General features: G+C 42.8%; 1 protein-coding gene across 3 annotated transcripts in view; it reads right to left on the reverse strand.

Moving 5' to 3' along the window:
- Positions 1 to 1320, reverse strand: part of odf2a (outer dense fiber of sperm tails 2a) — a 43098-nt gene extending 41778 nt beyond the window's left edge. For all 3 annotated transcript variants that reach the window (XR_004894981.1, XM_031287336.2, XM_031287335.2), the window contains exons 1-2: positions 1171 to 1320; positions 81 to 197 (exon numbers count right to left, since the gene is read on the reverse strand). Coding sequence is in view for 2 of the 3 variants with exons in the window: in XM_031287336.2 (XP_031143196.1) it covers positions 81 to 197; positions 1171 to 1173 (120 nt within the window). In the remaining variant the exon portion in view is untranslated. The remainder of the gene's footprint in view (positions 1 to 80; positions 198 to 1170) is intronic.
- Positions 1321 to 12879: the final 11559 nt, after the last annotated feature.

Consider the following 12879-nt stretch of genomic DNA (forward strand, 5'->3'; position numbering starts at 1 on the left):
TTACAAAAAGAATAAGTGAAAACAGTAAAAACGAAAGACATCACTTTGACAGAGAGTCCAAACATAAGAAGATCTCTAACCTGAGGCGTTCTGGCAGGACTCATCCTCTGGCTCTTCACATGTACATGGACCGGTGTAGCGTCGTTGACGTGCACATGAATTGGAGGTGAACTTGACCGAGTTCTCATTACTTTCCTCTGTGAAACAGAGGGTGTTTAGTATCTCCAAACAATTTAACTGTTCACATCAGAATTTACAATAGGAATTAGTGTTAAGCTGATGAGTTCTGAGGAGGTAGGAGAGTTCCAAGTGTAATTCCATACACATGATCTGCTGCTACATTATGAACCACCCAGACCTTTCAAGTCGACTGAGACAGCTCTGCTTTCTGTTACCAGAGTCAGAACTAAACATGGAGAAGCAGTGCTCAGTTTTTATGCACAACATATCTGGAAGAAACTCCCAAAAAACTGCAGGTCCGCTGCAACTCTCAGTAGTTTTAAATCAAGGTTGAAGACTTTTCTTTTTGATGCTGCCTTTTTTTTGTAAGAAATTGTTAATTTCTTACACTGCACTGTAACTTTCATTCTTGTATTTCATATCTGCCTTATTCTATTCTATTCTAGTTTTTGATTGTTTTTTAACTGCTCTTTAATGTTTTATGAAAAGCACTTTGAATTGTCTTGTTGCTGAAATGTGCTATGCAAATAATGCTGCCTTGCCTACAAAATATGATAGAAAATCAAAAGTGATCAAAAACCACTAAGTTATACCTTGACATGTCAAATGTGAACTATGCATTATCCCAGAGAGGCTAAAGATTCTGAAAACATCGTTTCAGATAAGTCTTATTTTGTTTGTTAAATTGCCAAAAAAGGGTAAAGATGTCACTGCTTTTTTCACATCAAGACAACATCAGACCAGATAAAAAAAAAACTAACGTTAACGTTAGTAGGCTACGAGTTAAACGAGTAGACTTGTCAAATTTTGGACTTACATTATCCAAAGCTAAGAATTCCAAACTAAAACCCACGCATTGACAATATTTTATGTAACATAGTTTAGCAAGAAGTGCGTTACTTTAGCTGACATTTAGCTTGACTTATTAGCCGACAACAGCCTTTCTAGCGTCTGTGCAATTGTTAACAAATCCGAACAAATCCGTCTTACCATATGAGAAACCAAAATATATTCGTCAAGACTTATTCGACAAAATATATTTCATTGGCAGTACATCGTTAATGTTTAGCAGGCAAAATAAGAAAAAGTCTGTTGGAGTGAAGGCTTGGATGAAACAACAGGTAGTGACGCTAACGTCTTTCTGGTTGGTCAGTTTAAATCAGGTGACATGGTTCTCTAACAGGGATTGGACCAGAGTCGACATTCTAACGTCCCTTAGCAACAAACTCAACAAGCTGTGGTAGCATCAAAGATGCTCAGTGTGTAAAGATGAATCCCCCCCCTTTTTGAATGCATTTACAAAGATGCAGTGAACGATAACTACTAGACCGCTAACCAAGTCTGCTGATGTAATGCTGTTTTATAAATAACTGCAAATTTGTTTAGGAATACATTACTCACTACTAAAATACTCCATCAACTGAAACCTAAATCATTACCTTAGCATTTCCCACAAGCACCGGGCTATCATACATAATCAAAAAGTTTATCTGGAAAGCGTTTTTCATCTAAACTCTGTTTAGTTATCTTAAGTTTCTTTTCAGTTTATTGGTTATTTTGAAAGTTGTGTTTTCTCTTCTTATTGTTTTGTGTACAATTAGCCTAGTATTTTGTTTGTATTCTTTTGGGATTTTCCCTGATTGTGTGTCTTTGATCAGCTGTGTGTGAATGTGTTTTCATTCACAAGTGATTTTGGTGGAGTTTGTCTGGCCTGGTAGCCCATGCGTTGGGGTGGCTGAGTGTAATGCTGGTGTGTTTCTCGGCTAACACAGATAAGTGGTCTCTGGATTAATCATCCTAAAGTTTGCAGACGACACCACAGTGATAGGATGCATCACTGGTGGGGACGAAGCGGCCTACAGGAGGGAGGTGGCCAATCTGGGGTAATGGTGTGAGGACAACAACCTCATCCTCAACACGGAAAAGACGAAGGAGATGATAGTGGACATGAGGAAGAAGAGGAGACCTCATCGGCCACTGTACATCCGGGAGCTTGAAGTAGAGAGGGTGAGCAGCTTCAAATACCTGGGCGTCCACATAAGTGAGGACCTTACTTGGACTCTTAACACCACCAAAGAGGTCCCAACAGCGGCTGTATTTTCTGAGGAGGCTGAGGAAGTTTGGCATGTCGTCTAAGATCCTCTTAGCAACTTATATGGTACGGCAGCACTATGCTGTGGACCGCAAACGCCTGCAGAGAATGGTGAAGACTGCAGGGAAGATAACCAGGACGCCACTGCTCTGTTTGCAGAGCATCTACCACCGCAGGGTCCACAGGAAAGCCGCCTCCATCCTCAAGGACCCCACCCATCCCCAGCACGGACTGTTCACACTTCTAGGTACAGAAGTGTTAAATGCAGGACCACCAGACTAAAGAACTCTTTCTTTCCTACTGCCATCAGACTCCTAAACAGTTGATAGGAGTTTATACTCATGGTCTACCTCATAACTGTACTCGACTGTTTATATTTCTCCAGTTTGCACATTCATAACTTGCACCATTTACATTTGCACCGTTTATTATTATTATTACTATTGTTGCTTTATTTATTTTTTTACATGCTGCCTTTTAAAATTGTTTTATTTTGTAAAATTATTTTATTTTGTATATTTGTAGTATAAATTGTAGATTTTACATTGTTTGGCATTCTGTGGACAGCAAAGGAAGAATTTCATTGTACAGGGAAACATGTTTCTGTCATGTTCAGCCCCCGCTCTGCTCTTATTTTGTGTTTTGTTTGTTTTCTGGACTTCCTGTTTTATTTTGAAGTCTACTGTTTGTATACACTTGTCTTCCCATCTTTGTCTACTTTCCTGCCTGTGTGATTACCCTCCCGCCCCTTATGTGTCTCACCTGTGTGTAATTATCATCACCTGTGTCCCTTGTATAAATACTCACCAGATCCACTCACCTGTGCCAGATTGTTGAAGAACCTTGTGTAACTCACTCTCCAGCGTTTTCCTAGTTTGTATATCCCAGTGTTTTCTAGACCTTTTGCCTGTTTCCTGACGATGATTTTGCCTGCCGATTACTTTACTTTACTTTACTTCTAATTGCAAGATTAATATATTTAAGGTCACACAGGTAAGTATACAACGCAGCCAGAACCTGGCTTCTTACAGTGCAGACGCTTTGCTGCTTGCTCCTGCCTTCTGCTGATAATCTTACTTTTCCTCTGAGAGAAACTATGAGCAGCGGCTCTTGGATACTTATAAATCATTGGACTATACATTTTTTGTAGACATAGTAGGCTATTGCCATATTTCAACATTTTTCTGCCTGAGCGTGGCCTACCAATAGCTCAAGCCTGTCCTAAAGTGATTGTAGCTAAAGCTAATTAGCAGCAAGATGCCTCCCTTCTCCATGGAGGACTACTACAAACTCCTTCAGAAGATTGTTATTCTGGAAACCAAAATTCAACGGTTAGAAGTAAACCTGGAAGTGAACGGATCATGTGGGAATGACACCACTTTACCATTGACCCAAAACAAGGGACAGAAGCATGCCAACACACGGCTAACTAGCACCAGCAAGACGACGGACAAACAGGAGGGCTGTGGAATAAGTAATAAATCAACAAGTGGTAGTCCTCCCTGGAACTCTTTTAGTGCAAAGCCTAAGAGTAAATCCTTTTCCTGGGAAGGACGACTAATGGGCAGGGCACAGCGCCCTGAGATTTGTGATATGAACGGCTGGCCTGCATTACCATCCAGGCAGAGCGTCTCTTCAACCCCTGTACTCAGTAGGACACAGCCGTGGACAGCTGCGTGTGCAACTGCATAACTCCTCTGCTGCAGGACCCTGGACATGACCTGGATTGCGTCTCATCGTCACACAGCAGGGTAAGGACTGAGAGCAATTAAAAAAGTAAAAAGCTACAGGGAAAGCTAACGACTGGGCACCAAACTCTGATTGTGAGTGACTCTGCTGTAAAAGACATAAAAAGCAGTAAAAACACCAAAATTCTCTGTTTTCCCAAAGACATGTCTGACTTAGCCCAAAGAATCCCGGATATCATGGCAGCACACCCAACTGTGAAAAACATTATACTGCATATAGGATCACATGATGTTGTAAAGCAACAGTCTGAAGTGCTGAATTGTGACTTTATGAATCTGCTGAACACAGTTAGCTCCCTAAACGCGAAGGTGTTTATCAGTGGCCCTATACCGCCAGTCAGAATAGAGCTGAGAGATTCAGCAGACTGTTGGCACTGAACAAATGGCTTTCAACTGCATGTACCGTCCACTCTCTGCGGTTCATTGACAATTTTAACAATTTCTGGGACCACAGACATCTTTTTAAAGCAGATGGCCTTTTCCTTAACAAGCCAGGAGTAAAGCTGTTCACCTCTAGCCTACTTTACTTTCTGCACCACACATCTGCTCCCTCGTTTTGACTGAACCACTGAAAGTAAAACGCCAGGCACCTCTGCCCCCTCAAGGACGGCAGCTAACTCCTTCTCAACAGACTGATAAGTATGCTTGTGTACAGAATGAAACAAGCTTTAACTGATATGTGCTGGGCCCAGGCTGCATGCCTAGTGGCACTCATGACTCTTTTCAGGACAAGCTTGGGCCCTGTGTATTCAATTCTTTGTCAATCTATGTTGTGATAGGTAATAGAAAAAGAAGCACTTAACTGCCAACTTTTAGTTTTAGCATCCATTCCTCGTCAGCCACAGCCTGTCCCAAAAAACGAGACATAATTATTTTAACACACTAACATTAGCCTTACTAAACGTCAGGTCTTTGGCGGGTAAATCATTTTTAATCACTGATTTTATTATTAAGCACAATCTTGATTTTATGTTTTTAACTGAAACCTGGTTAGACCATAATAACAGTGATGCTGTTCTCATTGAGTCAGCTCCCCCTAACTTCAATTTTATGAGTGAGAATAGAGCGAATAAGAAAGGAGGTGGAGTCGCCATTTTGTTTAACGACTCGTTCCAATGTTCTCAAATAGCTTATGGAAACTTTGCTTCTTTTGAATATGTGGCTCTTCAGTTAAGGTCCCCCTCTCGACCTATATTTCTAATTATCTACAGGCCACCTAAATACTGTGCATCCTTCTTTGACGACTTTAGTGGACTGCTGTCTTTAATCTGTATTAACTTTGACTGTGTAGTTATTGCTGGTGATTTCAACATTCATGTTGACAACCCCCAGGATAGAGGGACAAAAGAACTGTGTTGCATTTTTACTATGGACTGACTCAGCATGTGACGGAGCCCACACACAACAAGCGGCACACTCTGGACTTGATTATCTCGAAGGGTTTGAACATTTCCAAGGTTGTGGTGACTGATGCTGCTCTCTCTGATCATTCCTGTGTTTTCTTTAATGGCACTATCTCTGTGCACAAAAGTGTCCAAACAAAGTTAATAAGAAAACGGTATTTCACTGACAACACCAGTGAAACATTCATTCAGCTTTTCTCGTCCACACTCACCCTCTCAGGGGTCTCAGTCACTGAGCTTGTAGACAATTTCAATTGTAAAATTACAAATGTTATTGATGCCATTGCTCCCATTAAGGTAAAAACTGTCTCTGATAAGAAAAGATCTCCATGGAAAAATGCCATACTGGTAAGAACAGAAAAAAGAGTGTCGAAAAGTAGAACGCAGGTGGCGAAAAACTAATCTCCAGGTCCACTACAACACCTATAAAGAGAGACTTCGCACTTATAATTTAGAACTGAGGAATGCAAGGCGGTCCTTCTTCTCGGACATTATTGCTAAAAACAATAATAATTCACGTGCTTTGTTTGCTACTGTTGATAGGTTAACAAACCCTCCAGTACCAGTAGCATCTGAACTTTTATCCACAAAGGCCTGCAATGATTTTGCCACCTTCTTCAATGACAAAATTCAGAAAATTAGACAAACAGTCAGAGCTTCCATATCGAGTACAGGGTATGTGTTGTCACAGTGTCCAGGCAAAACAGATTCCAATATGACCCAATTTCATATGATTAACCATAAAAACCTGGAGGACATTATACAACATCTGAAAACCTCCTCCTGCTGCCTTGATATTCTACCAACGGGCCTTTTCAAAAATGTTGCAAATTGTTTGGCTACAGATCTTCTACAGATTGTAAACACGTCTCTTCTCTCAAGTATCTTCTCACAGGCCCTGAAAACTGCAGTCATTAAGCCACTCTTAAATAAGAACAATCTAGACTAGACACTAATGAGCAACTATAGGCCGATATCAAACCGTCCATTTTTAAGTAAAATCATTGAAAAAACGGTTTCTCAACAACTGAACCTTTTCTTGTCACTAAACAACAGTTTTGATGCCTTCCAGTCGGGTTTTCGACCACACCACAGCACTGAGACAGCTCTTGTTAAAGTCTTTAATGACATCCACTTAAACACAGATAGTGGCAAAATTTCAGTCTTAGTATTACTTGATCTCAGTGCTGCATTTGATAGAGTCGACCATGACATATTTACTAGACCGATTGGAAAACTGGGTTGGCATTTCTGGCTCAGTACTAAAGTGGTTAGAGTCTTATTTAAAGAATAGGGACTACTTTGTGTCTATAAGGAATTATACATCTGAGCATACAAATATGACGTGCAGAGTTCCCCAAGGCTCCGTTCTGGGGCCTCTCCTGTTTTCATCTACATGCTTCCACTGGCTCAAATTATAGAAAACAATAAAATAAGTTACCATAGTTATGCGGATGACACACAAATTTATATAACCTTATCGCCAGGGGACTATAGTCCAATACAACAACTGACTAAGTGCATTGAACAAATTAACGACTGGATGTGCCAGAACTTTCTTAAATTAAATGAAGAAAAAACTGAGGTGGTTGTTTTTGGAGCAAAAGAGGAACGATTAAAAGTCAGCACTCAGCTTCAAACGATAATGTTAAAAACAACAGACAAAGCCAGAAATCTTGGTGTAGTCATGGACTCAGACCTGAATTTTAACAGCCACATTAAGACAATTACAAAGTCAACCTATTACCACCTTAAAAATATATCAAGGGTTAAAGGACTTATGTCTCAGCAGGACTTGGAAAAACTTGTCCATGCTTTTATCTTCAGTAGACTTGACTACTGTAACGGTGTCTTTACAGGTCTCCCTAAAAAAATCAATCAGCAGCTGATTCAGAACGCTGTTGCTCGAGTCCTCACTAAGACCAATAAAGTGGATCACATCACTCCAGTACTGAAGTCTCTACACTGGCTTCCAGTGCCTCAAAGAATTGATTTCAAAATACTTTTGCTGGTTTATAAATCACTAAACGGTTTAGGGCCAAAATACATTTCTGATCTGCTAGTACACTATGAACCACCCAGAACTCTCAGGTCATCTGGGACAGGTCTGCTTGTTGTCCCCAGAGTCAGAACTAAACAGGGGGAAGCAGCGTTCAGTTTTTATGCTCCACATATCTGGAACAAACTCCCAGAAAACTGCAGGTCTGCCGCAACTCTCAGTTCTTTTAAATCAAGGCAAAAGACCTATCTTTTTGATGTTGCCTTTCTTTAAATAACTGTTCATTTCTTATACTGAATTGCATTGTTGACACTGTATGACAATCTATATAAGCATATAAAGAGAAATTCCTATTTTATTTTTTTCTGCTTTTATATATTTAACTGTTTTAATTGCTCTTCAATGTTTCATTTCTTATACTGCACTGTAACTTTTATTGTCGTATTTTATCCGTTTTAAATTTTTTAATCTGTTTTCATGAAAAGCACTTTGAATTGCCCTGTTGCTGAAATGTGCTATACAAATAAACCTGCCTTGCCTTGCCTTCCGTCACCAACGAGCAAGAGAGGGCGGAAGGGGGACAACTAGCTGTTTTTATACGGGGCCCTGCGGCAGTGATTGGCCAACAGAGCGCCAGGTAGTTAGGAGTTAAACTCTACTGCTACATTCGCCACGGCTCTGGATGGTTGGTTACTTTGGCGTGTTACCCACTGCACTACCCCTGTGACTATGACCTTCTTGGATGGTCACACAGAGACTTTGACTTTTCACCTGTTTGATTCTCCTGCGCACCCGGTGGTTCTCGGGTTTCCGTGGCTCACTCGGCACAATCCCCACATAGACTGGCCCTCGGGCAAGATTGTGGGTTGGGGTGAGAACTGTGAACAGACTTGTTTGTCCACTCACATTGAGGTTGGTGGTAGCAACATTGTAGTTGCCACTGTCTGTCAGGAGAATTCAGCATCGGATTTTCCTGATCTCTCTGGTGTTCCTGAATGCTACTTGGACTTAAAGGAGGTGTTTATTAAGACTAAGGCCACTGCATTACCTCCCCACAGACCTTATGACTGCGCCATAGATCTCCTCCCAGGTACCTCTCCTCCTAAGGGGCGTCTGTTTTCTCTGTCGCCTCCTGAGATGGTGGCCATGAAGGATTATGTGGGGGCTTCACTGGCAGCGGGAATCATTCGTCCTTCCTCGTCTCCGGCTGGAGCTGGGTTTTTCTTTGTGGCTAAGAAGGACAAATCCCTGCATCCCTGTATTGATTACAGGGGATTCAATGACACTACCGTTAAGAATCGTTAGCCGTTGCCCCTGATTTCTACGGCGTTCGAACTGTTGCAGGGAGCTAAAGTGTTCACTAAACTTGATCTCCGCAACGCCTATCACTTGGTGAGAATCAGAAGTGGAGATGAGTGAAAGACTGCTTTCAACACTTCTGCTGGCCATTACGAGTATCTCGTAATGCCATTTGGACTCACAAACGCCCCCACTGTTTTCTAGGCTTGGTTAATGACATTCTGAGAGATATGTTGAACATTTTCGTGTTTGTCTACTTGGACAACATTTTGATCTTCTCTCCTGACCTGCAGTCTCACATTCAGCATGTGCGGCAAGTGCTACAACGATTGATGGACAATCAGCTCTATGTCAAGGCTGAAAAATGCAGAGTTTCACGTTTCCACGGTGTCCTTCCTGGGTTTTGTGATTTTGGAGGGGGAGTTTCGTATGGACATGGAGAAGGTTAAGGCAGTTGCTGAGTGGCCCACTCCTGCCAACCACAAGCAGGTGCAGCGGTTTTTCGGTTTTGCCAACTTCAACACAAGTTCATCAGGAACTTCAATACTGTGGCTGCCCCACTTCATGACCTCACATCTGTCAAGGTGTCTTTCCAGTGGACTTCGTCTGCAAAGTTTGTTTGCTCGCCTGAAGAAAAGTTTTTCTACTGCTCCTGTGCTGATCCTGCCGGACCCCCAACGCCAGTTCGTGGTGGAGGTGGACGCTTCGGACGTGGGTTTAGGAGCTGTTCTGTCTCAACGTTCCTCCCAGGATGGGAGGCTTCATCCCTGTGCTTTTCTGTCCCGCAAGCTTTCGGGAGCAGAGAAGAATTATGACGTTGGAAACCGAGAACTGTTGGCTGTTAAGGTGGCTCTGGAGGAATGGCGTCACTGGCTGGAGGGGGCGGAGCAACCTTTCCTGGTGTGGACGGACCACAAGAACTTGGAGTATCTGCGTTCTGCCAAGACTTAACTCACGTCAGGCAAGGTGGGCATTATTCTTTAACATATTTAACTTTACCTTGTCTTACTGTCCTGGCTCTAAAAATGTCAAGCCTGATGCCTTGTTACGCCTTTTTGACCCTGACCCATCTCCCGTTACTCCTACTAACATTCTGCCTGAATCCTGTGTGGTAGGAGCAGTCACATGGGAGGTGGAGGAGAAAGTAAAAGAGGCATTAGAGGGGTTACATATTCCAGACGAGTTCCCAGGTCATCCATTGGGCTCACACTTCCATGCTCTCCTGTTACCCTGGGTCCAAGAGGACCATGTTTGTGGTTAAGCAGCATTTCTGGTGGCCTTCCATGAGGACTGAGGTCAAAGAGTATGTTGCGGCCTGTCCAGTCTGTGCCCAAAAAAGACTTCTCGGCAAGCGTCTGTTGGTCTCCTACAACCTCTGCCAGTTCCCAAAAGCCCATGGTCAGACATTTCCTTGGACTTTGTCACCGGACTACCTCCTTCTGAAGGTAATACTGCTGTCCTTACAGTAGTGGACAGATTTTCTAAGATGGTGCATTTCATTCCTCTGCCGAAGTTACCGTCCGCCAAGGAGACGGTGGAGGTTATGCTCTCCCATGTTTTCAGGCTGCACGGATTGCCGGCGGATGTGGTGTCGGATTGTGGTCCCCAGTTTGTCTCGCATTGGAGGGTGTTCTGCACGTTAATTGGGGCCACAGTCAGTTTATCTTCTGGATACCATCCCCAGTCCAATGGACAGACCAGAGAGGTTGAACCAGGAGATGGAGACGGGTCTTTGCTGCCTGGTCTCTCGTAACAGAGGGTGTGGTTAGCCACCAAGGATCTTCCATTACGCACCGAGTGCCGTAAGTTGGCTCCTCACTTTGTGGGACCTTTCCCTGTGTCAAAAGTTATTAATCTTTTGTTATTAAACTGTGAAGTTGAAGCTCCCCAGGTTGATGAGAGTCCATCCCACGTTCCATGTGAGCAAAGTCAAGCCTGTCAAGGACAGCGTTTTGGTGCCTGCCATATACACTGCCCGTAAACTTTTGGCAGTCAGGAAATGGGGTCATGGACGTCAGTTCTTCGTGGACTGGGAGGGATACGGCCCAGAGGAGAGATCCTTGGTATCAGCTAGTAACATCCTGGATCCCAGCCTGATTCAGGATTTCTACAGGCTGCACCCTGAGGAGCCTGGGCCGTCCGGTGTTCGGCCTTAGAGGAGGGGGTACTGTCATATTCAGCCCCGCTCCGCTCTTATTTTGTGTTTTGTTTGTTTTCTGGACTTCCTGTTTTATTTTGAAATCCACTGTTTGTATACATCCCTGGTCACTTGTCTTCCCGTCTTTGTCTACTTTCCCGCCTGTGTGATTACCCTCCCGCCCCTTATGTGTCTCATCTGTGTGTAATTATCATCACCTGTGTCCCTTGTATAAATACTCACCAGATTCACTCACCTGTGCCAGATTGTTGACGAACCTTATGTAACTCACTCTCTAGCGGTTTCCTAGTTTGTATATCCCAGTGTTTTCTAGACCTTTTGCCTGTTTCCTGACGACGTTTTGTTTCGGGTGGCAGGTTGATACTTAGTAGTGGTGTCTTTAGGATGATGTGCAGTGTTACAGTTGACCCGTTTTCCTTTTTATTGAAATAATTATTGTGAATTAATGTATATCTATTTGTGGGATGAGGTTTTGGAACCTGTGTGACTTGTGTTTCAAAGAGGTTAAACCTTCTGAATAATTTCCTGGGAGTGAAATTCCCCCAGCATTGTCAACACTACTCATTGTCCCAATGGTTTGTGGGTATGGTTTGTCTTATAATACATCCATGCACTACTCCCAACAAACCAAACTAACATCACACCTCTTACATAGACAATAAATTGGAAGCATGGAAAGAGATTCACCAATTCCGTGAAGTCCACGGATCCTATTCATATTTTCTATGAAGAGCAGGATATCCGGCTGCACGTTGCATGATGGATATAGAGCTAGAAAGAAAGACATGGGAGAGAGAGGTCATGCTCTCTTAAGCTCTTGAAACCTTTGTTGTAAAACTACATACCTTACCAAAATTATACCAACTTTTACATATTTTTTAACCACACATTAAACCTTGTTTTTTGACCCAACTGTCTAAAAGGATACTCCGAACCAAGGACTCACAAAGGGACTAACTGAAGGATTGTAACTCCACTGGTGAAGCCAAATTTCCAGGTATCTGGAAATAACCTGGAACCTGAGTGAGTAGTACTGCTGCCATCCATCCATCCATCCATCCATCCATCCATCTCCACTCTTCCAAACGTTTAGCTGACTGCCCCATATCACTAGATGGTTAATTTCCCAGGAAGTCAGACAGACTGGATCACGTAGCTCAAATCAATTATCTGATTGGTTCATAGCTGTGATATTAGCCTGGGAAAAGCCTCCCGCTTGGTCAGTGGCTGCACGTGGGACTGCTGGGATTGTGTGAGTAATGAAAATGCGATAGGGGGCCCCGGCTGTCAATCAATGTCTTCCAGTGTTGCGGGCCCCTGATTGGACCAGGCCCGTAAGCAACCGTGTACCCTGCTTACCGGTAGTAAGTGGTGAATCACTCAATTCTCATTGGCTACCCGCCAATGTGGCAGGTAGATTGACAGTGTTACCTGCCAATTGCAAAAATTCACCCGCATTTGGCAGGTGGTCAGGTGTTAATTCCATGCCCTGGTGGTGTACCCCCAATATGGGCTCTTGGTGGTGAAAGACTCCCCCGATGATGTCACACAGGAAAGAAGGAGAATGGTGCTGGGCATAATTGGGATGAATGTAATAAAGAAATGAAAAGAGTGTTCTTCCTGTCCCCCTGGTGTTTCATGTACTCCACCTTCATCTGTCACTATTGAAGGTTTTGCTAATGTAGCAGTACGAGTGAGAATGACGCGAGTGACCTATGACACTCAAGAAGCTAAACTTTCCGACAACACCACTTGGGATAGGCCCAAGACCTCTCAAGCACACAGATCCGCTTATCCAAAATAAGGGGGCCAGAGACAATAAAGTAATTATAAAATATACAATTTTATTTATTATAAATGTTATACTAAAATGGTTCCATCTTTTCTGTTAAAAAGGAATAGGTAATGGATATTAGAAAAGTAATAAACAAGAAACAAAACACAATTCAAATCAACAATCGAGCATGCATAATGAGAAAACAGCAAATCAACCACAATGA

The sequence above is a fragment of the Sander lucioperca genome, chromosome 14 (assembly GCF_008315115.2).
Source record: "Sander lucioperca isolate FBNREF2018 chromosome 14, SLUC_FBN_1.2, whole genome shotgun sequence".
NCBI lineage: Eukaryota > Metazoa > Chordata > Actinopteri > Perciformes > Percidae > Sander > Sander lucioperca.